This window comes from Rhinopithecus roxellana, chromosome 12 (genome assembly GCF_007565055.1).
Source record: "Rhinopithecus roxellana isolate Shanxi Qingling chromosome 12, ASM756505v1, whole genome shotgun sequence".
Lineage (NCBI taxonomy): Eukaryota > Metazoa > Chordata > Mammalia > Primates > Cercopithecidae > Rhinopithecus > Rhinopithecus roxellana.
The window spans coordinates 4,878,477-4,905,970 of NC_044560.1; the positions used below are offsets into that span (position 1 = coordinate 4,878,477).

The window sequence follows — 27,494 nt, forward strand, 5'->3', positions numbered from 1 at the left end:
ATAGACACCAAGGGAATGGATACTGTTCCCAAAAAAATGCCCCACAATTTTTTTGGCTAGTGGAAGAGTCTACAATGTTACCCAGCATGCTGCCGGCATTGTAGTAAATGAACAAGGGCAACAGTCTTGCCAAAAGAATTAATATGCATACTGAGCACATTAAAGCTCTAAGAGCCAGCATCACTTCCTAAAATTCATGAAGGAAAATGATCAGAAAAAGAAGAAAGCCAAAGAGAAAGGTACCAGAGAAGCACACTGAGCACACTGTGTGAGAACCAATGGGAAGAAGCCTGAGCTGCTGGAACCTGTTACTTATGAATTCATGGCATAAGAGGTGTTAAAAAAAAAAAAAGACCTCTGAACTGTCAAAATGTTTCTCTTCATTGAGTAGAAGTGTCGTGTCCCCTACTCCAAAGAACTATTTGAAGCAAATTTTAATTGTGTCCTAATTCATTATGCAACATCTTTACTATTCAAATTTAATGTACTTCTTGCTGAAAGATGTGAGGTAGCTTACTGTGCAACAAATTACTCAACTGGTTAGAAAATGGCCAGATATTATTTAAAAATATTTGCATTGGTTTGAAGATAGTCCCTCTAAATCATCACAGAAGAAATAAAATAGGCCGGGCGCGGTGGCTCAAGCCTGTAATCCCAGCACTTTGGGAGGCCGAGACGGGCGGATCACGAGGTCAGGAGATCGAGACCATCCTGGCTAACACTGTGAAACCCCGTCTCTACTAAAAAATAGAAAAAACTAGCCGGGCGAGGTGGCGGGCGCCTGTAGTCCCAGCTACTCCGGAGGCTGAGGCAGGAGAATGGCGGTAAATCCGGGAGGCGGAGCTTGCAGTGAGCTGAGATCCGGCCACTGCACTCCAGCCCGGGCGACACAGCGAGACTCCGTCTCAAAAAAAAAAAAAAAAAAAAAAAAAAAAAAAAAAAAAAGAAATAAAATAGCTCAAGCCTGTAATCCCAGCACTTTGGGAGGCCGAGGCGGGTGGATCACGAGGTCAGGAGATCGAGACCATCCTGACTAACACGGTGAAACCCCGTCTCTACTAAAAATACAAAAAAACTAGCCGGGCGAGGTGGCGGCGCCTGTAGTCCCAGCTACTCCGGAGGCTGAGGCAGGAGAATGGCGTAAACCCGGGAGGCGGAGCTTGCAGTGAGCTGAGATCCGGCCACTGCACTCCAGCCTGGGCGACAGAGCGAGACTCCGTCTCAAAAAAAAAAAAAAAAAAAAAGAATGAGCAAGGCATGGTGGCACCACCTGTGGTCACAGATACTTAGAAGGCTGAGGTGGGAGGATCGCTTGAGCCCGAAAGGTCGAGGCTGCAGTGAGCCGTGATCTCGCCACTGCACTCCTGCACGCTAGCCTGGGTGACATAGCAAGACCTTGTCTCAAAAAAAAAAAAAACTTCAAAATCGGCCATGAAGTGGGTGGGGAGAGCATTAAGAAAAATAGCTAATGCACACTGGACTCAGTTACTAAGTGATGGGTTGATAGGTGCAGCAAACCACCATGGCACATGCTTACCTATGTAACAAACGTACACATCCAGCACATGTACCCCAGAGCATGATCGTGCCATTGCACTCCAGTCTGGGTGACAAGAGCAAAACTCCATCTCAAAAAAATTAAATAAATGAATAAATAAATAATAGTCATGCATGGTTGTAAACACCTGTGGTCCCAGTTACTCGGGAGGCTGAAGTGGGAGGGCCACTGATAAAATTAGGAGATGGGGCCTTTGGGATGTGAGGAAGTCCTGAAGGCGGAACCCCTCATGACCTGCAGATTAATGCCCTTACAAAAGGCGGCCCAGGGGCTCCTTTGCTCCTTCCTCCAAGTGAGGACACAGTGAGAAAATAGATACCTATGAACCAAGAAGTTGGCTCTCAAGAGACACTGAATCTCTTAGCACCTTGATCTTGGGACTTCTCAGCCTCCAGAACGGTGAATAATAAATTGCTGCTGTGTACAAGCCACCCACTTTATGGCATTTTGTTATAAAAGAGTCCAAACGAACTATGACATCTACCCAGGCAGATATCCACCCACACAGAAAAAGTCCATGACAACCAAGACCAGCTACTGAATGTTCACTGGCCACATGACAAATGAAAATGCCGGCTACCTCGTTCAAATGCATTAAACATTTCAAGACAGCAACAGCAGAGCATTAAACCAAGCGTGGAGCACTTCTGCCTGCAGTCACATGCCTGTGAAGCTGCCCTGATGACAAGTATAGACACAGGTCTAACCAAAGACCATGATCACAGACATGATTCCTGAAGAGTGCCTGGCACAACAGGCGCTCAATATGATCTACTCAGACAGCTTAGAAGTTCAATTCCCATAAAGGTCCATTAAAGCCATGTGCTACCTCATCTAGTCAGAAAATCTAACTAATTAAATCACCATTGGCCAGGCGCAGTGGCTCATGCCTATAATCCCAGCATTTTGGGAGGCCAAGGCAGGAGGATCATTTGAGCCTAGGAGTTCAAGACCAGCCTGGGCAACACAGTGAGACCTTGTCTCTACAAAAAAAAAAAAATCAAAAAATCGGCCAGGTATGGTGGCATGCACCTATAGTCCCAGCTACTCAGGAGGCTGAGGTGGGAGGATCGCTTGAACCCAGGAGGCAGAGGTTGCAGTGAGCCAAGATGGCACCACTACACTCCAGCCTGGGTGACAAAGCAAGACCCTGTCTCGAAAAAAAAAAAAAAAAAACCCATGACATTATTAGACATCTGGAATTTATACCAAGCACTGACAGGGAACAAAGAAGCAATGTGTATTGAACGTGTCATGTTTAATTTAATTAGAAAGGTAAAGTCAAGGTGGAGCACTTCTCAATACCAGAACCCAAAAGATACCTTTTTCCCAACCTTGATATTGCCTCCAAAGAACTGGACAAGATGCCAAAGATTTGGCAGCTGGTGAGTAGTTAATACAATGACATCCAATTCAGAGATGTCCCCCCTTGCTGGGAGGGGTATAATTCTTTCAGAAGACAAAAATAAGTCATCTGATGGGAGTAAAGTGTGTCACCTCAGGCTGTATTCTTTAGTCTGATTTGCAGAACGTTTCTCCTGGGACTCCTCGGGTCCCCTTTCTGCACACTCTTCTCTCCCTTTCAAAGCTCCTCACTCCTCCTTCACCCTCTTAGTACATTCAGGCCACCAATCACTCCACGTTTTAGAAAAAGTGGTAGCACTATGGCTCAATACAAAAGATGGCCCCTGGGTGAGAAGAGACTTTTGGAAGCAATGGGTCGGGGGAGAGGATTCCAACCCAACCTTTCACATAAGCCATGGTCTATTTGCTGCCTTAACTAGTAAGATACCACTATTTATGCTGTTGGGACTATTATATGCAAAAGATTTGTTAGATGTTATACGGACACCAACTAAAACTCCAATTATATACAATTCAATCTTGTTTTTTTTTTTTTTTTTTTTTTGAGGCGGAGTCTCGCTCTGCCGCCCGGGCTGGAGTGCAGTGGCCGGATCTCAGCTCACTGCAAGCTCCGCCTCCCGGGTTCACGCCATTCTCCTGCCTCAGCCTCCCGAGTAGCTGGGACTACAGGAGCCCGCCACCTCGCCCGGCTAGTTTTTGTATTTTTAGTAGAGACGGGGTTTCACTGTGTTAGCCAGGATGGTCTCGATCTCCTGACCTTGTGATCCGCCAGTCTCGGCTTCCCAAAGTGCTGGGATTACAGGCTTGAGCCACCGCGCCCGGCCTACAATTCAATCTTACTTGGAAAAAGAGAACTAACTTGTCCCAAGAATCCACTCGGCCAGGTCACTACACCATGCACACTTCACATCACTCCAATTATTCTGAAGAACAGTGCTATCAGATGGTATTCCATACCCCCATTTTACAAGTGAGGAAACTGAGGCTCAGAAAGATTAAGTACTTTCCCCAGAATCATCCAATTTGTCGGTCCAAATAAAATCCAGGTAAGAGCCAGGAACAGTAGCATGCCTGTAGTCCCAGCTACTCAGGAGGCTGAGGCGGGAAGATCGTTTGAGCCCAGGAGTTTGAGGCTTCAGTGAGCTATGATAATGCCACTGCACTCCAGCCTGGGCCACAGAGCAAGTCCTGTCTCAAAACAAAAAGCAAACAACCAAAAAACCCTGCAGGTATGTCTGACTCTGAATTAGAACTCTGATACTGAGGCTTTTTTCATCAAGTGCCTACCTTAACCTAACTAACACAACTTAATGCAGCAAACAAATACACTATTGCAATACAAGAATTGGGAGGCAGGCCGGTTGTGATGGTGCACGCCTATAATCTCAACACTTTGGGAGGCTGAGGAGGGAAGATGGCTTGAAGCCAGGAGTTGGAAACCAGCCTCGGCAACATAGTGAAACTCCATCTCTATTAAAAAAAAAAAGAATAGGGAGTACTGAAAAGACATGTTGTATCTCTGTATTCATTCATGCATTCAACAAGTATTTGTTCTGAGCCACTCTGTGCCAAGCCCTGTGCTAGGATTTGGATAAAAAGCAGTAAACAAGAATAGCCAGGAGTTTATGTCCCAGTAGGAGCTACACTAAGTGAATAAATAATTCAGTGCAGTGTGGCTAATATTAGGAGAGAAGTGATTTTAATGAAATCCCTTTCCTGTTCCTCCAACTTCTCCCTATCACCTACTCCTTCAGCTGCTGTAGGCCCTTAGTGGTTTTGGAGAGCTTGGGGTCACACATTTGGCTGTGCCTGATATATCCCAAAACCTTTCAGATTAGGCCAGGCACAGTGGCTCACGCCTGTAATTCCAACACTTTGTGAGGCCAAGGCAGGCGGATCACCTGAGGTAGGAGTTTGAGACCAGCCTGACCAACATGGCAAAACCTCGTCTCTACTAAACATATGAAAATTAGCCAGGTGGGGTGGTGCATGCCTGTAATCCCAGCTACTTGGGAGGCCGAGGCAGGAGAATTGCTTGAACCCCAGAAGTGGAGGTTGCAGTGAGCTGAGAGCGCCACTGCACTCCAGCCTGGATGACAAAGCAAGACTGTCTCAAAAAAAAAAAAAGCCTTTCATATCAGCAAGCAGCTACCAATATCCCATATTTGTCATCATCTTCAGTTTTTCTCCAATGTTCTCATATTTCTAACATCAATTTCAAAAGAATGAATGTAACAGAGTTTGCCCAAAGTAAGAAGTAAATGAAACATTTCTCTTCACCACAGACTTTTCTAACTTTTTTTTTTTTTGAGACAGGGTCTTGCTGTCTTGCCCAGTCTGGAGTGCAATGACACGGATCACAGCTTACTGCACCCTGGACCTGCCAGGCTCAAGCGATTCTCCCACCTCAGCCTCCCAAGTAGCTGGGACCACAGGTGCGTGCCACCACACCCAGCTAAGTTTTATTTTATTTTTCATTTCATTTCATTTCATTTATTTCATTTCATTTATTTCATTTCATTTCATTTTGGAAATATGGGGTCTCCCTGTGTTGGCCAAGTTGGTCTCAAACTCCTGGACTCAAGCGATCTGCCCACCTTAGCCTCCCAAATTGCTGGGGTTATTGGCATGAGCCATTATGCCCAGCCAACACTGTTTTTTAATTTAAAATTTTTTTGGCCAGGCGCAGTGGCTCAAGCCTATAATCCTAGCACTTTGGGAGGCCGAGACGGGCGGATCACGAGGTCAGGAGATCGAGACCATCCTGGCTAACACGGTGAAACCCCATCTCTACTAAAAAATTACAAAAAACTAGCCGGGCATGGTGGTGGGCGCCTGTAGTCCCAGCTACTCGGGAGGCTGAGGCAGCAGAATGGCATCAACCCAGGAGGCGGAGCTTGCAGTGAGCCGAAATCCGGCCACTGCACTCCAACCTGGGCGACAGAGTGAGACTCCGTCTCAAAAAAAATAAATAAATAAATAAACAAAATAAAAAATATATATATATCTATAGATAGATAGATAGATAGATAGATAGATAGATAGATAGATAGATAGATTTTTTTTTTTTAAGAGAAAAGGTCTTATGATATTTCCCAGGCTGGTTTCAAACTCCCGGGCTCAAGTGATCCTCCTGCCTTGGCCTCCCAAGCAGCAGGGATTGCAGGTGTGCATCACTGCGCCTGGCTACAGTGTTCCAAATGGCAAAATCCTAATCATCCTTAAAGACTAATTCAAATCTTCCCAGTCCCCTCCCTACATTCCCCATCAGAATTGACTGCTCCATCAACTGTACCCCCTTTACTGAAATGTCTATTTAGCACTTGAATAGCTGGCTGTGTTCCTGTGTCCCCAGCTGGAGCTGGAGGTCACTGAAGGTAAAGGCCAGGACTTCGTCATATTCAAGCAGAATCTCCACATAGTCAGCCCTCCGTACCTGGCACAAAGCCCACAAATATTTGTTGAAATTAAGCAAACAAATAATATTCAAGTCCCCTACCCTTAAATATTTGCCACTCAGCTATTTTTTTAAGCTCTAAAAACAACATGATCCAACGTTCCCCATATTGTGTCTCAAAATTTATTATTTGGAACTCTTCAGGCCCAAAACCTCATGCCAGGAATGATAGACAAATATATCTCTACCTCTTTACTTCCTCCCTCGGGGAAAGAGAGAGAAACAGAGTGCTAAACGAATAAAGAAAGTAGTGATTATAGCAGAGAATGGGAAAAGTTAAAACAGAAAAGATATGCTCACCACATGTTTTCTTGTCACTTCTAAAACCCATAGCTTCCGCCAGCTACAGATGGCTTCCCGGTGCACCCCTGGAGCCTGCGCCTCACTCCTGAGCTCCCTCCCCTCTCCTCCCATTCTCTCTTGAACTTGCTCTAGTCAGCAATGAAATCAGTCTTGTAACCAAGGGCCTCCAGGTCGCCAAATCCCATAGTGAAGTCTTGGTCCTCCTCTAATTTTATCAACATTAGACCCAGTTGAACATTTCCCATCATGAAATACTTTCTTTCCCGGGACACCAGATTCCATGCTCTCTAGACTGTCCTCCAACCTCAGCGGCTGTTTCTTATCAGTCTCCTTTTCTGAATCCTCCTGATCTCCCAATCTTTAATTGCTGAATGGATGGAGGCTCAGTCCTCTTCTCTTCTGCATTTATGCTCGCTCTCTAGGTAAAATCTATCCACTCTCATGATTTTAAATACAATGACAACTTCCAGATTAGTATCCCTAACCCCAACCATCCCCCTCAGAACTGCAAACTCCTACACAACCTACTTCGCATCTCCACACGGATAAAGAACAGGCAACATATTCATGATATGTTCAAACCAGATGACAACATCTCCCTCCCAATCTTCTCTTTCAATTTTCCCCATCTCAGTATATGACAACTCCATTTTTTGAGCTGCTTAAGCCAAAATTCCTGGTATCCCTGTGGTAGAAAAGCTAGTTGCCTCCCAAAACACATTCAGGCTGGATGTGGTGGCCCATGCCTGTAATCCCAGGGTCTTGGGAAGCCGAGGAAGGAGGACTGTTTGAAGTCGGGAGTTCAAGACCAGCCTGGGCAAGATAGTGAGACCCTCATCTCTAATAAAAATTTAAAAATTAGCTGGGCACAGTGGCACACACCTCCTGGTTACTCAGGAGACTGAGGCAGGAGGATCACTTGAGCCCAGGAGTTAGAGGCTGCACTGCATGCTAGCCTGGGTGACAGAAAAGACCTTGTCTCTGAAAAAGTAAAATAAATAAAATAAAATGCATTCAGTCACGTTTGCATTTGAGTGTGGCCAGGAGACTAAGCTCTAGCCAAGGAGATGTAAGTAATGATATACGAAGCTTTCTGGCCTCGCTCTTACGGGATAGAACATGCCCTCTCCTCCTACTTGAGGCCCTTCCTGAGGACTGGGAATCAGATTTCCTCAGAGAAGCTGGAGCAGCCCTCCTGGCCTATAAGCTAGAGGATGACAGTGCTCAAAACAGCATGAGTCTGGCCCCCTAGCAGTCATGGAGTTACTAAGCCAGCTCTCAATCACCTATCCAGATTTTCACTTGAAATAGAAAAAAATCAACTTCTATCTTGTTTAAGCCATTATTACTTTCAATCTCTGCCACAGCAGTCAAATCAATATCCTAACTGATACACAGAATTTAGAAGCTGGAAGTAATCAACCTTAACAGAATACAAATATGTAGCATTGGCTTAGGGGTCAGCATGGGCACAGGTATTGTAGGATGGAAGGATGGCGGTCCTTGTAAGTCACAATAAAACATTTGGCAAAACCCGTGGTATCTTAGAAAACAGCCTGCATGCCAACATGGCCTGTAATTCTAGGGGAACTGGTTGAACAATACAAAATTTGGTGCTTACTGGCTTCATGCCACTTCAAGCAAGAAGTCCCGCAAGCATGAAACAGACTCAAGCCAAAGCTTGCCAATTCGCATACAAAGATAAAAGGGAATATAGATCTGCCTAAGGAATGTCCGCGGCCTACAATCAAAGTTTACAGAGTCTGGTAATTTGGGGCTAAGTAGGGCTGAAAAAGCCCACTCCTTCAATATCCAACAGGCAGCAAACTGGAGAACCTGTTTAACCCTACAAAGACAGTAGCCTCCAACGTCCACTTCAGACCTGACCCCAGAGGAAAAGAAACACAGAAAAACTCTCCAGAGAGTAAAGTCAGAGGCTACAGAGGGCCAGGCACAAGGGAGCTCCTCCAAGAGACCAGAATCAAGGTTGCTAGAAAGGTGAGGTCAGAACCTCACAGTACTCTCAGGGCAGGAAGCGCTCACAGCTCAGCCTGGCAGGAGTTGACAATGGCTACGGACCAGCACAGGGTATTACTCCCCATTCTTCCCTTTTCCAAATAGGAGTTTCTACTTCCATTATCCTAACCTCTCCACCATGGTACGGGGCACAGCAGAGCCCCCGATAACTGTGTTTTAAACTAAAGATTCCTGGAACGTACATCATCCAGGGATTCTGGACTCTGAAGTTGATCTGGGGTTGTCTCCCTTGGGAGAAGGGTTTGGAAAGAAACGCATAGACTGTTCTCCCTTTCTGATGTGAGAGAACGTATAGCTGAACACATGGCTGCCCAAGAAAAACTATGTTTCTCAGCCTTCCCGGCAAGTAGCTGTGGCCATGTGACTTGGGTTCCAGCCAGTGAGAGGTAAACAGGAGTGATCTGTGCAACTTTCAATCTGTGCCATGAAGAGGCACATGACCTCCCCTCCCTTCTCTGGCCAGAATGCAGACATACAAGGGCCAAAAGATGGAAGCCATATGGTAGGAAAGTTGGTACAAGACAGAAGGCACTTGGGCTCCTAATGAGCACAGAGCTGCCATACCAGCCCCGGCCTCCTACCCAGACTTCTATTTAGAGAGAAATAAGTATCTATCTGGCTTAAGCAGCTGCCACTTCATGTCCTCTGTTACAACAATCAACTCGATGATAACCTAACTCATCCCGGCACCTTCCACTCCACTCTTTCACACCCCACGCGCAACCCACTACCCAATCCTATCGGCTCTACCCACAAAATGTATCTGACCATCTAGTGTTTGACCCTTTCTCCCCCTCTCGGCCACTTTCCTCCTTATCTATTCTCTTCACAGCAGCCAGAATGCCCAGGACTAGACCATGAGGATACACCAGAGACTTCTGTCTGTTTCGTCCACTGGTATATCCTCATGGTCTAGAACAATGCTGGACACAGATCCTATTTCATCAAATATGTCAGACTGTAAACTGCACCATTATTTTTCACCACCAAGAAAAAAAAAATATGGCACATTAAACTACAACAAAATGCCTGAACAACAGACAAGGAGAGAGTTGTCACCAGTTACACCAGGCTCTCAAAGCTTTGAAATTTCTTTCTGAGGAATGTGGAGTGTCTCTGACCTAAGGCTGCATTGTCTGAGTGTGAAATGCAATCCTCCTATGTTCAGTTATACAATGTGACATGGCTTCACACACTTATGGAATTCTGCCTCTCTGAAGTTTCCTAATGCGGGGATCCCTAACCCCTGGGCCACAGACCAGTACCAAGCGAGCAAGCACGTGAGGGAGAGAAGCTTCATCCGTATTCACAGCCACTCCCCATCACTCGCATTCCTACCGCAGCTTCACCACCTCCTGCAAGATCAGCAGTGGCATCAGATTCCGATGGAAGCGTGCACCCTCCACTGAGCTCTGCACGCGAGGGATCGACCTTGTGCACTCCTTATGAGAATCGAATGCCTGATGATCTGCCACTTTCTCCCATCACCCCTAGATGGACGGTCTAGTTGCAGGAAAGCAAGGTCAGGGCTCCCACTGATTCTACATTATGGTGGGTTGTATAATTATTTCATTCTATATTACAATATAATAGTAATAGAAATAAAGCGCACAGGCTGGGCATGGTGGCTCATGCCTGTAATTCCAACACTTTGGGAGGCTGAGGTGGGTGGACTGCTTGAGCTCATGAGTTCAACACCAGCCTGGCCAACATAGTAAAACTCTGTTTCTACCAAAAATACAAAAAATCGGCCGGGCGCGGTGGCTCAAGCCTGTAATCCCAGCACTTTGGGAGGCCGAGACGGGCGGATCACAAGGTCAGGAGTTCGAGACCATCCTGGCTAACACGGTGAAACCCCATCTCTACTAAAAAATACAAAAAGCTAGCCGGGCGAGGTGGCGGGCGCCTGTAGTCCCAGCTACTCGGGAGGCTGAGGCAGGAGAATGGCGGGAACCCGGGAGGCAGAGCTTGCAGTGAGCTGAGATCCGGCCACTGCACTCCAGCCTGGGCGACAGAGCGAGACTCCGTCTCAAAAGAAAAAAACAAACAAAAAAAAAAAAAAACAAAAATACAAAAAATTAGCCGGGCATGATGGCGTGCGCCTATGGTCCCAACTACTCAGGAGGCTGAGGTGGGAGGATCGCTTGAGCCCAGGAGGCGGAGCTGCAGTGAGCTGAGACCACACTACTGTACTCTAGCCTGGGTGACAGAGCGAGACGGGTGGGCAGTGGGTGGATGGAAGGAAGGAAGGAAGGAAGGAAGGAAGGAAGGAAGGAAGGAAGGAAGGAAGGAGCACAACAAATATAATGTGTTTGAATCATCTTAAAACCATCCCTTCCCCTCCCCATACCACTGCCCATGGAAAAACTGTCTTCCACGAAACCAGTCCCTGGTGCCAAAAAGGTTGCGGACTGCTGCCCTAATTCACTTGGTGGTGTGTGGCAATTAAATATGGAATTGGGTCAGGCGCGGTGGTTCACGCCTGTAATCCTAGCACTTTGGGAGGCTGAGGCAGGCCGATCACTTGAGTTAAGGAGTTCAAGATCAGCTTGGCCAACAAGAGTAAAACCCCACCTCTGCTAAAAACACAAAAATTAGCCGGGCGTGGTGGCACGTGCCTATACTCCCAGCTACTCGGGAGGCTGAGACACGAGAATCACTTGAACCCGGGAGGTGGAAGTTGCAGTGAGCCGAGATCCTGCCCCTGCACTCCAGCCTGAGTAACAGAGCAAGGCTCTGTCTCAAAAAAAAAAAAGAAAGAAAAAAACATGGAATTGTGGTCACTACCCCAACAACAAACATTTTCTTTAGAAACATCAAACAGACATCCCACCTCCTGTTTCCATTCCTCTCTGTGTACAAAGTAACATTTGCTTTCATTGCTAAATCTAAGTGTAATTTTTGGAAGGCATTTAAAATGGCAACTAAATTTAACACTGTAGCACTCAACTGAAGGGGTGATTACATGAACAGGTATAACCAGGTTCACACCTAAACAGGAAATGACAACTATGTCACAACTGCCACCTGGCCAACAGTGATTACACCATCTATTTATAAGAAGCATCTCAGCCGGGTGTGTTGGATCACACCTGTGATCCCAACACTTTGGGAGGCCGAGGCGGGCGGATCACGAGGTCAGGAGATCGAGACCATCCTGGCTAACATGGTGAAACCCTGTCTCTACTAAAAATATTTTAAAAATTAGCCAGGCGTGGCGGTGGGCGCCTGTAGTCCCAGCTACTTGGGAGACTGAGGCAGGAAAATGGCATGAACCTGGGAGGTGGAGCTTGCAGTGAGCCGAGATCGCACCCCTGCACTCCAGCCTGGGTGACAGAGTGAGACTCCGTCTCACAAAAAAAAAAAAAAGACGAAGCATTTCAATATCAAAGATATTAAAATGTGATGAAAACAAGGGGGAAGAGAGTACATGTCAGAAATGATTGAAAAACAGTTATGAGAACTCAGTAAGTTTTTACTGAAAGTTGGCTGGGCGCAGTGGCTCACACCTGTAATCCCAGCACTTTGGGAGGCCAAGGCCGGCAGATCACCTGAGGTCAGGAGTTCGAGACCAGCCTGGTCAACATGGTAAAATTCCAACTCCACTAAGAATACAAAATTAGCCGGGCATAGTGGTGCATGCCTGTAATCCCAGCTACTTGGGAGGCTGAGACAGGAGAATTGCTTGAACCCGGGAGGCAGAGGTTGCAGTGAGCTGACATTGAGCCACTGCAGTCCAGCCTGAGTGGCAGAGTAAGGCTGTATCTCAAAAAAATTTTTTTAAAAAAGGAAGGAATGACTTTACCTCCTGCCATTGTGCCCCTTGCACAGCAGGCTCTAACCATGCCTGGCCTCCTTGCTATTCCTGGAACAGCTCAATAATGCGTTTACCTCAAGGCCTTCTGTAGCTGCTGTTCCCTGTACCTGGGAACATTCTTCCCTGAGCAAGCTCCCAGCCATCCCTGAAATTCTTTCCAAGGCCACCTCCTAAAAGTGCACACATTATACACAAATGATTGTTGTCTGTCCCTTTGGGCCAGAGAAATACTCTGTAACAATACTCCGTCCCTGAGTATTTCTCTTCACAGCACTTCTCATCAAATGACACCTTATGTGAACATGTTTGTTTGTTTTTGAGACACAGTCTTGCTCTGTCACCCAGGCTGGAGTGCAGTGGTGTGATCTCGACTCACTGTAACCCCTGCCTTCCAGGTTCAAGCTATTCTCCTGCCTCAGCCTCCTGAGTTTCTAGGATTACAGGTGTGCACCACCATGCCTGGATAATTTTTGTATTTTTAGTAGAGACGGGATTTCACCACGCTGCTCAGGCTGGTCTCAAACTCCTGACCTCGTGATCCACCTGCTTCAGCCTCCCAAAGTACTGGGATCACAGGCGTGAGCCACCACGCCCTGCCATGTTTGTTTTTTATCCCTCTCCTCCCACTAGAATGAAGCTCCACACAGCAGCGTTTGTCTATTATCAGGGATGCAGCTAGTAAACTGTAAGTGCTGTTGAATGAACCGTTTACAGGAAGACATTTCCACTAGATACTACAAGTGCCTTGTAAGAAAATGCACTTTGCACGAAGAAGTCTTTCTGCCTTCTTTCCCTACAAGAGCTGGGGGCTGTTTGATGAGCTCCACTCTCAGCAATAACAAATGGGGAATGAAAGTCCACTGGAGGGCTGGGCCTGGCAGCAGGCGCCTCTAATCCCAGATACTCAGGGGTCTGACAAAGGAGAATCGCTTGAACCCAGAGGTTAGAGGTTGTAATGAGCCGAGATGATGCCACTGCACTCCAGCATCACGCCTGTAATCCCACAACTTTGGGAGGCTGAGGTGGGTGGATCATTTGAGGTCAGGAGTTTGAGACCAGCCTGACCAACATGGTGAAACCCCTCTCCTAAAAATACAAAAATTAGCCAGGCAGTAGTGGCATGCTCCTGTAACCCCAGCTACGTGGGAGGCTGAGGCAGGAGAATCGCCTGAACCCGGGAGGCGGAAGTTGCGGTGAGAGATCGCACCACTACACTCCAGCCTGGGGACAGAAAGAGACTCTGTCTCAAAAAAAAAAAGAAAAGAAAAGAAAAAGAAAGAAAAAAAAGAAAGTCCACTGGGGCTTCCACTTCCTATCTCAGAAGGGACAGTAAGAATGCTATAAATGTGGCTGGGTACAGTGGCTCACTCCTGTAATCCCAGCACATTGGGAGGCCGAGGTGGGGGGATCACCTGAAGTCAGAAGTTCTAGACCAGCCTGGCCAACATGGTGAAACCCCATCTCTACTAAAAATACAAAAATTAGCTGGGCATGCTGGCGGGAGCCTGTAATCCCAGCTACTTGGGAGGCTGAGGCAGGAGAATCGCTTGAACCCAGGAGGTGGAGGCTGCAGTGAGCCGAGATCACACCATTTCACTCACGCCTGAGTGACAAGAGCGAAACTCCGTCTCAAAAAAAAAAAAAGAAAGAAAGAATGCCAAAAATGTTACAGTTGGCTGAGGTTAGTTTTGTTGTAGAGGTAGTAAATAGATAGAAAACTCTAGAGTCAGACTCTGGATTAGAATCCAGGTTCTACCACTTACGAGTTGTGTGCCCTTCAATAAATTAATTTATATTAGCCTCCATTTTCTTATCTGTAAAACAGGGGATAAGAATGCCAACCTTGAGAAGCAAGTTAAGTGTGTAGCACATATTAAGAGCTAATATCCTTATTATCATTCTCTGTCTCTTGTCTACAATGAACAAAAAGAGAGAAGGGGCCTAGCAGGCTATATCCCACTGTCCTCCCAGGCTTGAGAAAGAGCCCTGGTTATAAAGTGAACGGCAGCAACTACCTACTGAGGAAAAAAGGGACCTCAGGTCCTCAGGCCTGTTACAAGTAGAGAAATGGTCAAAGAAGTGGGGATGTTAGGCCGGGCACGGCGGCTCACGCCTGTAATCCCAGCACTCAGGGAGGCTGAGGCGGGCGGGTCACCTAAGGTCGAGAGTTTGAGACCGCCCAAGCCAACATGGAGAAACCCTGTTTCTACTAAAAATACAAAAAAATTAGCCAGGCATGGTAGTGCATGCCTGTAATCCCAGCTACTCCAGAGGCTGAGGCAGGAGAATCGCTTGAACCTGGGAGGTGGAGGTTGTGGTGAGCTGAGATCACGCCATTGCACTCCAGCCTGGTCAACAAGAGCGAAATTCCATCTCAAAAAAAAAAAAAAGGGCTGGGCGCGGTGGCTCAAGCCTGTAATCCTAGCACTTTGGGAGGCTGAGGCGGGCAGATCATGAGGTCAGGAGATCGAGACCATCTTGGCTAACATGGTGAAACCCCATCTCTATTAAAAATACAAAAAAATTAGCCGGGCGTGGTAGCAGGTACCTGTACTCCCAGCTACTCGGGAGGCTGAGGCAGGTGAATGGCGTGAACCCGGGAGGCAGAGCTTGCAGTGAGTGGAGATCGCGCCACTGCACTCCAGCCTGGGGGACAGAGCAAGACTCCGACTCAAAAAAAAAAAAAAAAAAAAAGAAGTGGGGATGTTAGAGCAGCAAGGCCGGAGTGGGGGTCTACATGTGGACTCATCTTTTTGATGGTCTAAAACTAAACTTGTAATCCCAGCACTCCGGGAGGCTGAGACGGGCAGATCACTTGGGCCCAGGAGTTTGAGACCAGCCTGGGCAACATGGCAAGACCCTGTCTCTACAAAATATACAAAAATTAGCCGGAGGTTGGGCGTGGTAGCTCACACCTGTAACCCCAGCACCTCGGGAGGCCATGGCAGGCGGATCACTGAGGTCAGGAGTTCGAGATCAGCCTGGCCAATATGGTGAAACACCGTCTCTACTAAAAATACAAAAATTAGCTGGGCATGGCTGCCATGCACCTGTAGCCCCAGCTACTCGGAAGGCTGAGGCAGGAGAATCACTTGAAGCCGGGAGTCAGAGGCTGCAGTGAGCTGAGGTCACGCCACTGCACTCCAGCCTGGGTGACAGAGGGAGACCCTGTCTCAAAAGAAGAAAAAAAAAAAAAAGAAACATCTGCTTTCTCCAAAATCTGCTGCTTCTCCAGAATTCCTTATTCAACCCCTATCTATCCTTCTCCATAGCTAGAAACCAAGGTGTCATTTCTCCATCTCTCCTCCCTTCCCCTCTTCACAGCTAACTAATCATCAAAACTGGGTTAACCACAGTCCTTGGTATTTTTGGTGTCTGTCTGCTCCCCTCCATTCCCACAGGCAATGCCTTAGTTCCCCTGGACTCCACTGCCTCACTCCTATACAGCAACAACAGCCTCCTAATATATCTTGCAGTCTGCAGCCACCTTCTTCCAAACTACCCTTTACTCCCTTGCCACCCATCTTTCTCACCTCTTAAAATCCCTAAAAGCCATCTTACAGAGAAAGTTCAAACTCGGCCGAGTGCAATAGCTCACGCCTGTAACCCCAGCACTTTGGCAGACAGAGGCAGGCAGATCACTTGAGGTCAGGAGTTTGAAATCAGCCTAGTCCTTTGGGAGGCCGAGACGGGCGGATCACGAGGTCAGGAGATCGAGACCATCCTGGCTAACACGGTGAAACCCCGTCTCTACTAAAAAAAAATACAAAAAACTAGCCGGGCGTGGTGGCGGCGCCTGTAGTCCCAGCTACTCGGGAGGCTGAGGCAGGAGAATGGCGTGAACCCGGGAGGCGGAGCTTGCAGTGAGCTGAGATCCGGCCACTGCACTCCAGCCCGGGCGGCAGAGTGAGACTCCGTCTCAAAGAAAAAAAAAAAGAAAAAGAAAGAAAGAAATCAGCCTAGTCAACATGGTGAAACCCCATCTTTACTAAGAATACAAAAAAAAAAAAAAAATAGCAGGGCATGGTGGCATGCACCTGTAATCCCAGCTACCTGGGAGGCTGAGGCAGGAGAATCACTTGAACTCGGGAAGCAGAGGCTGCAGTGAGCCAAGATCATGCCACTTCACTCTAGCCTGGGCAACAGAGCAAGATTCTGTCCCAAAGAACAACAATAAAAAAGAAAGTTCAAAGTCCTAAACGTTTCTGACAGCCCTCCGAGATCAGGTACCTGCCTCACACCCGAGGTAAAACCCACCTCTCCAGTCATACTACTTGGTGCTGTTTCTTGAGCTCTCCCATTTCAGAGCCAGTTCCCAGGGCAACTGCTTCTCAACATAAGTATCACTTTTTCTTGAAAGTCTTCACTAAGACCCTGCCCCTCCAGAGGTCCCTTCTCATGTTTCTTAAGTGAGTTGTGCATACCTCCACAATGGCACCTGGCACTATTTTATAACTGTTGGATTCCTATCTATCTCTTCCACTCTAATTTAATTATAATTTCTTTTTTGTTCGTTTTTCTGTGCGTGTGTGTGTGTGTTTAGATGGAGTCTTGCTCTGCCTCCCAGGCTGGAGTGCACTGGCACAATCTCGACTCACTGCAACCTCCGCCTCCTGAGTTTAAGCAATTCTCCTACCACAGCCTCCCGAGTAGCTGGGATTACAGGTGCGCACCACCACATCCAGCAAATTTTTGTATTTTTAGTAGAGATGGGGTTTCACCGTGTTAACCAGGATGGTCTTGATCTCCTGACCTCATGATCCGCCCACCTCGGCCTCCCAAAGTGTTGGGATTACAGGCGTGAGCCACCACGCCTGGCCCCAACTCCCAAATTTTTAACCCAACAGGCATTTAAAAAAAAAAAAATTGGGAGTGGGAGGACCAGTACCAAATGCCCTGATCACATCATGCATGCATTCATGCAAAACAGCACTTCTACAGAAAAACTACGTATATCAAAGCAGACTGGGTCAGTGTTATGCAGGATACTGATACAGAAGCTGTGGTGAATTTATGTCAGCTGTTGCGCAATAAAATAAAAAGGCTTTCGAGTCAAGAGCACTGGGTTTGAATTCCAACCCCATCACTTCTAAGCCAGGTCACTATGGAGAAGTTACTTAACCTAAATCCCAGTTTGCTGACTTGTAAAATTAGGAAAATAGTACCTGCTTGTTTATAATGTTTTCTCTAATGAGACAGAGCTATCAAGTGCCTGGCACAGAACCAGCTCCTAAGGCTATCGTTCAATGTCAATTTTCTTCTACTTATGGAACACTGCTAAAAAGTCAAAGGTCACATATTCTGCATTTGGGAAGGAATACTTTCTAAAATTTTTATTATTATTATTATTTTTTTGAGACAGAGTTTCGCTCTCATTGCCCAGGTTGGAGTGCAATGGCGCGATCTCAGCCCACTACAACCTCCACCTCCCAGATTCAAGCAATTCTCCTGCCTCAGCCTCCTGAGTAGCTGGGATTACAGTCATGCGCCACCACGCCCAGCTAACTTTGTATTTTTAGCAGAGACTGGGTTTCTCCATGTTAGACAGGCTGTTCTCGAACTCCCAACCTCAGGTGATCCACCCGCCTCAGCCTCCCAAAGTACTGGGATTACAGGCGTGAGCCACTGCACCGGGTCAACACTTCCTAAAATCCACACACTGAATCCCAGCCAACAACCATCTTGCAGATGAACTAAGTCACAAAGAAGACTTAGCAGGGAAAAATCACTTCAATGCAATCTTATTACCACTGTTGAAAACCAGTTTAAGAACCCTGCTTGGCTGGGCATGGTAGCTCATGCCTGTAACCTCAGCACTTTGGGAGGCCGAGGCAGGCGGATCACTTGAGCCCAGGAGTTTGAGACCAGCCTGGGCAACATGGTGAAACCCCATCTCTTGAAAAAAATTCAAAAAGTAGCCAGGTGTGGTGGCATGCAGTCTGTAGTCCCAGCTTGGGAGGCTGAGGTGGGAGGATCACTTGAACCTAAGAGAGACTGCAGTGAGCCAAGATCATGCCACTGCATTCCAGACTGGGCGACAGAGCCAGACCGCTGTCTCAAAAACAAACACACCACCTACTCACAGCACCACCTTGAGATATGAGAAACAACACATGAGTAGGTTATAGAATTAATATAATGTAAATAATGATGCCTCGGAATGTAGGTTCCTGAAGAGAATGAACTTAGTCACCGCTCTGCAATGAACCTATAGGCAGTGAACTACAGGGCAGTGAACTCACTGTCATACACTATATAAACAACAAACAACAGTGAAGTTAAAGCACTCTACTGAAAAGCACAAGACTGCCGGGCGCAGTGGCTCATGCCTGTAATCCCAGCACCTTGGGAGGCCGAGGCGGGCCGATCACCTGAGGTCAGGAGTTCAAGACCAGCCTGACCAACATGAGAAACCCCATCTCTACTAAAACTACAAAATTAGCCAGGCATGGTGGCGCATGCCTGCAATTCCAGCTACTAGACAGACTGAGGCAGGAAAATTGCTTGAACCCGGGAGGCAGAGGTTGCAGTGAGCCAAGATCGCGCCATTGCACTCCAGCCTGGGCAATAAGAGTGAAACTCTGTCACACACACACACACAAACACACAAAATAATTCTAGGTGATCTATGAGAGGGACCAAAAAGTGCACATAATGTAAAAGTTCCTAAAGCTACCAGTCTGGTTATACCAGCCTTTGTTTTTCACAGACTGTGTAATCATACATTTTCATTTTGTTAAAATATGAAACTCTGCCTTACCTAATTTCCTAAATTAGATTAAAAGATCACTGCCTTGCCTGTTTGAACCCTGAAATATAAGCTTGAAGTTTCAATAATATAAGTGTATTATTTTGTAATCAAATCAATGTCACCTACCATATCTGACACAATTTTCCAACTACAGAGTAACAATACAAAGGCAAAAGCTTTGGAAATGTCTCAAGAGAACTGCTTACCTAACCTCAAAAATTTTTAATTGAATATTTAAAAAATAACTTCAAAGATATTTTTTCCAAAAAACTATTCGTCTGGCTCCCACTTTGGGAGGCTGAAGCGGGAGGATGGCTTGAGGTCAGGAGTTTGAGACCATCCTGGGCAACATGGCAAGACCCCTGTCTCTACAAAAAAACAATAAAAATTTTTAAAATTAAAAACAAAGAATTATTATTTGTTCCAGGTTCTGCTGAGAGTAAAATTAGCAGTTATTGAATCAGCTCTTTGTGTTCAGGACAACTAATTTGTTGAAGATAATTTTACATTGATCCTGTATTACTGAATTTAATTTTTCTCATTTATTTGAATATTCTGCTGACCTTGAAAAAAGTTTCTTCTATTTCTTCCACAAAGGTTTCAAGTGTTCCTTATATGGTCACAAAAAAACTTACACCTTCCCCAAGGACTGAGCAAAGTGAAGAGACACATTTTAGATTATACAGTATATTCACTGGTCTGTAACGCCTCACTGGTTTGAAAAGAATCTCTTGGTGAAAACTCAAGTGTGCAAAGCCTCTAAACAGATCATCAAAAAAAAAAAAAAAAAAAAAAAAAAAAGGTCGGGCGCGGTGGCTCAAGCCTGTAATCCCAGCACTTTGGGAGGCCGAGGCGGGCGGATCACGAGGTCAGGAGATCGAGACCATCTGGCTAACACGGTGAAACCCCGTCTCTACTAAAATACAAAAATCGAGACCATCCTGGCTAACACGGTGAAACCCCAGTCTCTACTAAAAATACAAAAAAAAAAACTAGCCGGGCGAGGTGGCGGGCGCCTGTAGTCCCAGCTACTCGGGAGGCTGAGGCAGGAGAATGGCGTAAACCCGGGAGGCGGAGCTTGCAGTGAGCTGAGATCCGGCCACTGCACTCTAGCCCGGGCGACAGAGCAAGACTCCGTCTCAAAAAAAAAAAAAAAAAAAAGTAATTTCTGGGAGTAAAGTACTACTAAAAAACAGTATCTCTGGCCCGTCGCAGTGGCTGACACCTGTAATCCCAGCACTTTGGGAGGCCGAGGCAGACAGATCACGAGGTCAGGAGATCGAGACCATTCTGGCTAACACGGTGAAACCCCGTCTCTACTAAAAATACAAAAAAATACAAAAAATTAGCCCGGCGTGGTGGCGGGCGCCTGTAGCCCCAGCTACTCGGGATGCTGAGGCAGGAGAATGGCGTAAACCCGGGAGGCCGAGCTTGTAGTGAGCCGAGATTGCGCCATTGCACTCCAGCCTGGGCGACAGCGAGACTGAGTCTCAAACAAACAAAAAACAAAAAAACAGCATCTCTGCTTTAAGAGAAATTACTCACTAGAATTAACATTAATGAAAAACGGGGAAGGGTGGAGAAACAAACCACATAAAACAAAGTGATTCTTAGGAGATCTCTTGATATTTCCTACCGAATGAAAGAAACTGTGTAATATTCTCTTGATTACATTTCTGATGTATTTATAAAAACACAAAGTCAGTAACGCAGAATGGGCAATCTTGATTTCCCAAACCAAGTATCCAAGTATTACAATCAACAAAATCATTTGTTTCCTTTCCTACCTGACCCTTAACACACCACTGCCATGTCCTGTACCTGGAGAATTTCAGTCCCTAAGAAAACACACTAAATACTCTGTAGCCAAAACTGGAGCATGGAAGTCTTGTAGTACAATCAACCTGATGGATGACTGCTTTCCTAATACTGTAGTGAAGTTTCTAAGATGAACCAGTGGAAGAAAAGTGGAGGTAGGCTGAAGAGGGTATGGCCAGCAGGGGTCCTGAAAGGGAAGCTCCCAATTTGTAAAAAGGAAGGGAAAAGGCAGTAGAATCATAGGAAATTCCTTGTACCCTGATTGCCAGTTTTTTTTTTTTTTTTTACAACAATCTAACTTATTAAACAATCTTTAAAACATCAAGAAATAGATCGTATAACTCCTTTACGAAATGAGAACAGGAGAGAGTTTACAAACTCATTTGCTACCACTTGCTTCCTGTTCAGTCTCTGCTACAGCAAAACACAAGTTTGAACGATTCAAGAAGCAGAAAAAGACAGAACGTAAGAGAAGAATGCCAGAAGTCATTAGTGGTCTTACATTAAGTCACTAGAATACAACTGGAATTCTCTAAACTGTTGAGAAGATACATGTTTTGTTAAATATCAAAGAATCTGTAAACCATCCCTCAAGCAAAAAGATATGTTTAATCAGCTTATACAGTTAAATAACCACACATATTTGGAATTTCAAATGCTTTCTTTAAAAATATTCACCCACCATACATTCTCATTCCATCCAAAATCGTGCTTTAAATTCCTGACGACACACACACACTTTAACTTGATGTAAATCTAGCCGTTCTTCTTTGCATACCCTGAAGAAAAGAATAAACACCTCAAGATGCTCTCTTCTCTTTTTCAGACCCTAAAAGAACACTCTGAAAGCAGCAAATGGAGTTCAGAATGAAGAAATAAGGCAAAATAAAGGAGAATAAAACCGGAGACCCTATGGGGAGTCATGTTATTCTTGGAAAATATCATCTCCGTTCCTTCTCCAAGCCCAAAGGCCAGACAGCACTGGCGCAATATCATCCCTGTCCAAAGCGCTAACGAGTTGCCAACTAATCTCTCAAGGTGTCCCCCAACCTCCTCACCTCATCAGCGCTCAGCTCCTCCATCGCTTTCCTCTTAATGGTGAAAGGCGTTAGGGAGAGATCCTTCTGTTCTCGAGACCACGGCGGGAGGAAGGAGAGTGGAAGGTGTCTATCAGGCTGTCTGGTCCCCCGAATGGGGGAGGTTTCAGAATTGCATAGTCAGAGGTTAAAAAATAACACAAGAGGCACTGAACTGCCTTGGCTTCGGTCACTCCAATCGCCCCAGAGACTACTACAGCCGCTTGTTCCCTGAGCAGCCTCCTCTGGCCGCCACTGCTGCTGCTACAGGGTTATCTTAAGGCGCCACTTACTACCCTCTGCTTCCCAGGTTACCCAGACTAGGCAGCGCGGTCTCCAGCTCGTCTCGTGCCCCGAGCCTGCTGTCTTCGTGATAGTGGCGCCGTAGCTGCGTTCCTACAGCAGATCCTGCTCTCCTTCCTACCCTTTGCCCCTGGCGGGAACTGGTCCACTGCAGAGTGGATACCCCGAGGTAAGGCGACCCCACAGCCGTCCTGGCAGAGCCCAACACTGTAAGGGAAGCCCCTCCCCTCCCAAAGCAGGCCGGCCACGCCCCGCCTCCACGCCGGAGCCCGGGTAGGGGGGAGGGGGAGGATGGGACGCGCGTAGCTCTCGCTGGAAGAGTAAATCCTCCTACCCCTCCACCCCTACTCTTTCCCCCTCGCCCCACCAAGTATTATTCATCAAAACAACAGGGCGGCCATCTTTGAAAGGGATCACGTGACCCCCGTCAGGGAGGCGGGGCTTCTGGTGCCGGGACGTGGCAGCCAATAGGTCGCGGGCGCCGCGCCGCGGAGTTCCTCTTGCCTGCGTCCTCTCCCCGCCCCCGTCCCACCCCCTCCCGCGCAGCCGCGCCGGACGGGGGGAGGGGCAAAGGGAGGCCGGCGGCAGGGCGGGGTGTTGCCACGGCGACCGCGCAGGGGCGGCGGGAGCGGCGGGCCTGGGCCAGGTGGGCTGGCAGGGGGAGGGACGGCTCCCGGACGCACGCCGGGGAAAATCCGCCAGAAGGTGGCGCTGGCCCGCGGCGCCTCCGTCGTTCCCAGTCGCCTGCTTTTCTGTGACCTGGGAGCCCAGAAACACCTCATCGCTCCCACTGGACTCTGCGCGCCCGCCGCCTAAGCAAGGGATAAGAAAACGATAAACATCTCTTTGTCCGCGGGAGCGTGATCTACCGTACTGAGCGCTCATTTTCTAAAACATCTGCTACATACTCTTCCACCTCCTCCAGGAAAGGCCAGTTGGAGGAGAACTCGGACACAAGAACTCCCATTCATTTTACTTTACCTGGGCCTTTTAGAGAGATACTTCCTGGGGTTTTTTTAAGTGTGTTCAAAAAGTATTGATAAAAGTTGAAAGTATAAATGGATGAGAGACCCAAATCACTGAATTGTACAGAGCAAATGCAAGGAAGACGTTTGGAGTCAGTGGGTGAAAACCATCTTCAGGTGCACAAGAATACAAATATTTGGCCGGGTGCGATGGCTCACGCCTGTAATCCCAGCACTTTGGGAGGCCGAGGCGGGCGGATCACGAGGTCAGGAGATCGAGACCATCCTGGCTAACACGGTGAAACTCCGTCTCTACTAAAAGTACAAAAAATTAGCCGGGCGTGGTGGCGGGCGCCTGTAGTCCCAGCTACTCGGGAGGCTGAGGCAGGAGAATGGCGTGAACCCGGGAGGCGGAGCTTGCAGTGAGCCGAGATTGCGCCACTGCACTCCAGCCTGGGCAACAGAGCCAGACTCCATCTCAAAAAATAAAAAAAGTTGTACAAATCTAAGTTGAGCGATCAAAGTAACATTACCATGAAATTCCAGATTTTGCCACGGACTAAAGACTAGAAGTGGATTGGATGGCTCACTAAACCGTAAAGACTATATTCCAGAATTAAGAGTTACAATGTCTTTGCTACATGCTTAAAATATGAACCTGACTACTAGATACCTAAGGAATTTGTGAGTAAAAATAAACCATGGCTGGCTTTGCATATTATCTGCTTTCCAGGAAAGGAATTCTGTGTAAGCCAGAACTTGAACCCCTGGTGACATTGATGTTAAAAGTTTACTTTTTTTAACCTCATTATTGCCATCTAATTTACATACCATACAATTCACCCAATTAAGGTGTACAATGGTTTTATTATGTTCACAGCTCAGTCATCCTCACTGTCCGATTTCAGAACATTTTAATCATCCGAAAAAGAAACCCTCCCAGGCCGGGTGCGGTGGCTCACACCTGTAATCCCAGCACGTTGGGAGGCCAAGGCGGGTGGATCAAGAGGTCAGGAGTTTAAGACCAGCCTGGCCAAGACGGTGAAATACAAAATACAAAAATTAGAAGGACGTGGTGACGGGTGCCTGTAATCCCATCTACTTGGGAGGCTGAGGCAGAGAATTGCTTGAACCCGGGAGGCAGAAGTTGCAGTGAGCCGAGATCCTGCCACTGCACTGGCGACAGAGCAAGACTCCGTCAAAAAAAAAAAAAAAAAGAGAGAAAAGAAAAAAAAAAGTCACTAACTACCTTCTGTCTTGGTGAATTTGCCTATTCTGGACATTCACATCAATGGAGCAATACACCATGTGGTCTTTGGGGTGTGGCTTCTTTCACTTACCATATGTTTTCAGGGTTCATCCTATTGTAGCATATATCTGCACTTCGTTTCTTTAATGCCAAATGTATCACTGTATTGCTGTAGCGCATTTTGTTTATCAATTCATAGTGATATTTAGGTTGTTCCCACCTTTTGACAATTATGAGTAATGCTGCTATAAAACATTCATGGACAAGTTTTTGTTTGGACATGTTTTTATTTTTATTCCTTTTAGGCATATACCTAAGAGAGGAATTGCTGGGTTACATATTTGACTTTTTGAGAAACTGCCAAACTGTTTTGCAAAGCAGCTGCACTACCACCAGCAATGTGTGAATGTGTGAGGGTTCTAACTTCTCCACATCTCTACCAACAATAGTTATTGTCTGTCTTTTTTATTGTAGCCACACCAGTAGGTGTTAAATGATATCTCTTGTGGTTTTTTTCATTTTCCTAGGAGCTAATGATGTTCAACATCTGCTTAGGTTTATGTTCTTTGGACAAACACCTATTCATGTTCTCCGTTCTTTTTTTTTTTTTTTTTGAAATGGTATCTCGCTCTGCCACCAGGCTGGAGTGCAGTGGCGCGATCTCAGCTCACTGCAACCTCCACCTCCCAGGTTCAAGCGATTCTCCTGCTTCAGCCTCCCGAGTAGCTGGGACTACAGGCACCCATTAGCACGCCCGGCTAATTTTTGTATTCTTAGTAGAGACGAGATTTCACTGTGTTGGCCAGGATGGTCTTTTCAATCTCCTGACCTCGTAGTCGCCCACCTCAGCCTCCCAAAGTGCTGGGATTACAGGTGTGAGCCACTGCGCCCGGCTTTTTTTTTTTTTTTTTTCTTTTTTAGACAGAATCTTGCTATGTCACCCAGGCTGGAGCTCACTGACACAATCTCTGCTCACTGCAACCCCTGCCTCCTGAGTTCAAGCAATTCTCCTGCCTCAGTCTCCTGAGTAGCTGGGATTACAGGCATGGGCCACTACGCCTGGCTAATTTTTATATTTTAGTAGAGACAGGTTTTTGCCATGTTGGCCAGGCTGATCTCAAACTCCTGACCTCAAGTGATCCACCCACACTGGCCTCCCAAAGTGCTGGGATTACAGGCGTGAGCCACCGCACCCTCTTTTCATTTTTAATTGGGTTATTTGTCTTCTTATTGTTGAATTATAAGAGTTCTTTTGTTTGTTTTTAGATTATTTATATTTATATGATTCCCAAACTATTTTTCTTTTATTATTTTTTGAGTTGTAAAAGTTATTTACATATTCTGGATACTAGTCCTTTATCAGATATATGATTTGCAAATATTTTCTCCCATTCTGTGGATGTCTTCACTTTCTTGAGTGTATAATTTGCAGCCCAAAAACGAAACAAAACAAAAAAACAACAAAAAAAACCTTTTAATTTGGGCCTGATATGGTGGCTCACAGCTGTAATTCCAGCACTTTGGAAGGCTGAGGTGAGGGGATCGCCTGAGGCCAGGAACAGCCTGGGCAACATAGCGACCCTTTCTCTACAGAAAAAAAAAACAAAATAAAACGAAAAAAAATAGGCTCATGGCCAGTCGTCGTGACTCACACCTTTAATCCCAGCACTTTGGGAGACCGAGGCGGATGGATCACCTGAGGTTGGGAGTTTGAGACCAGACTGACCAACATAGAGAAACCTTGTCTCTACTAAAAACACAAAATTAGTCAGGCATGGTGGCGGATGCCTGTAATCCCAGCTACTCGGGAGGCTGAGGCAGGAGAATCACTTGAACCTGGGAGACGGAGGTTGCGGTGAGCCAAGATCACACCATTGCACTTCAGCCTGAGCAACAAGAGCAAGACTCCATCTCAAGAAAAAAAAAGCCAGGCTCAGTGGTGCCTGCCTATAGTCCCAGCTACTTAGGAGGCTGAGGCAGGATGATCACTTGAGTCTGGGAGATCATGGCTGCAGTGAGCTATTATCATGCCATAACAGTCCAGTCTGGGTGAAAAAGTGAGACCCTGTCTCTAAAAACTAAACTGAAAATTTTTTTTTTAATTTAATATAGTCCAACTTAATCTATTTTTAGTTTTGTCACTTCTGCTTTTATTATAATACATTTGCTTTTTCAAGTCATATTTAATAGTTTAATATTCAAATATTATAAGAAAGTATCCTTCCCATTTGTGGTTAGAGAAAGTGAAAGATACAATATCTAGTATATATTGAGTATTCAAGAACATGCAAGATAAAATACTGTTGTACACTTATTTGCTGAGTAGTGATGTTGTAAATAAAAACACAATTTTATATTGTAAAATATTGTGATATACCACAGGATTTCGTTCACCATAAATTCCATGTTCTGTCTAGCTTATCAATGATTCAACCTTTTATTCTGATAGATGGAGTTTCTGACATAGGATTGATTTTTTTTTTCAAGATGTTTCGCTATTTTAAGGCTAAGAAATACATGGATGTTTTTCCTGTTTACAAGGGAATTCCACTCCTTTTCTTCTTCTTCAACTCTGAAGTACTCTTTCAGCAAATATAATGTAATTTTATAGAATCAGAAAATTAGAGACCAGGCACGGTGTTTCATGCCTGTAATCCCAGCACTTTGGGAGGCCGAGACGGTCAGATCACTTGAGGTCAGGAGTTCAAGACCAGCCTGGCCAACATGGCAAAACCCCGTCTCTACTAAAAATACAAAATTAGGCCAAGCATGGTGGCTCACGCTTGTAATCCCAG

General features: G+C 46.2%; 1 protein-coding gene across 4 annotated transcripts in view; it reads right to left on the reverse strand.

The window, feature by feature from the left end:
* UBE4B (ubiquitination factor E4B) overlaps window positions 1-22,897 on the reverse strand; it is a 150,915-nt gene extending 128,018 nt beyond the window's left edge. For 2 of the 4 annotated variants that reach the window (XM_030942311.1, XM_030942312.1), the window contains exon 1: window positions 22,165-22,897. In XM_030942311.1, coding sequence (XP_030798171.1) covers window positions 22,165-22,188 — 24 coding nt within the window. In that variant the 5' untranslated portion in view covers window positions 22,189-22,897. The remainder of the gene's footprint in view (window positions 1-22,164) is intronic. The other 2 variants (XM_030942310.1, XM_030942309.1) reach the window with 1 other exon arrangement.
* Between the last annotated feature and the right edge of the window lie 4,597 nt (window positions 22,898-27,494).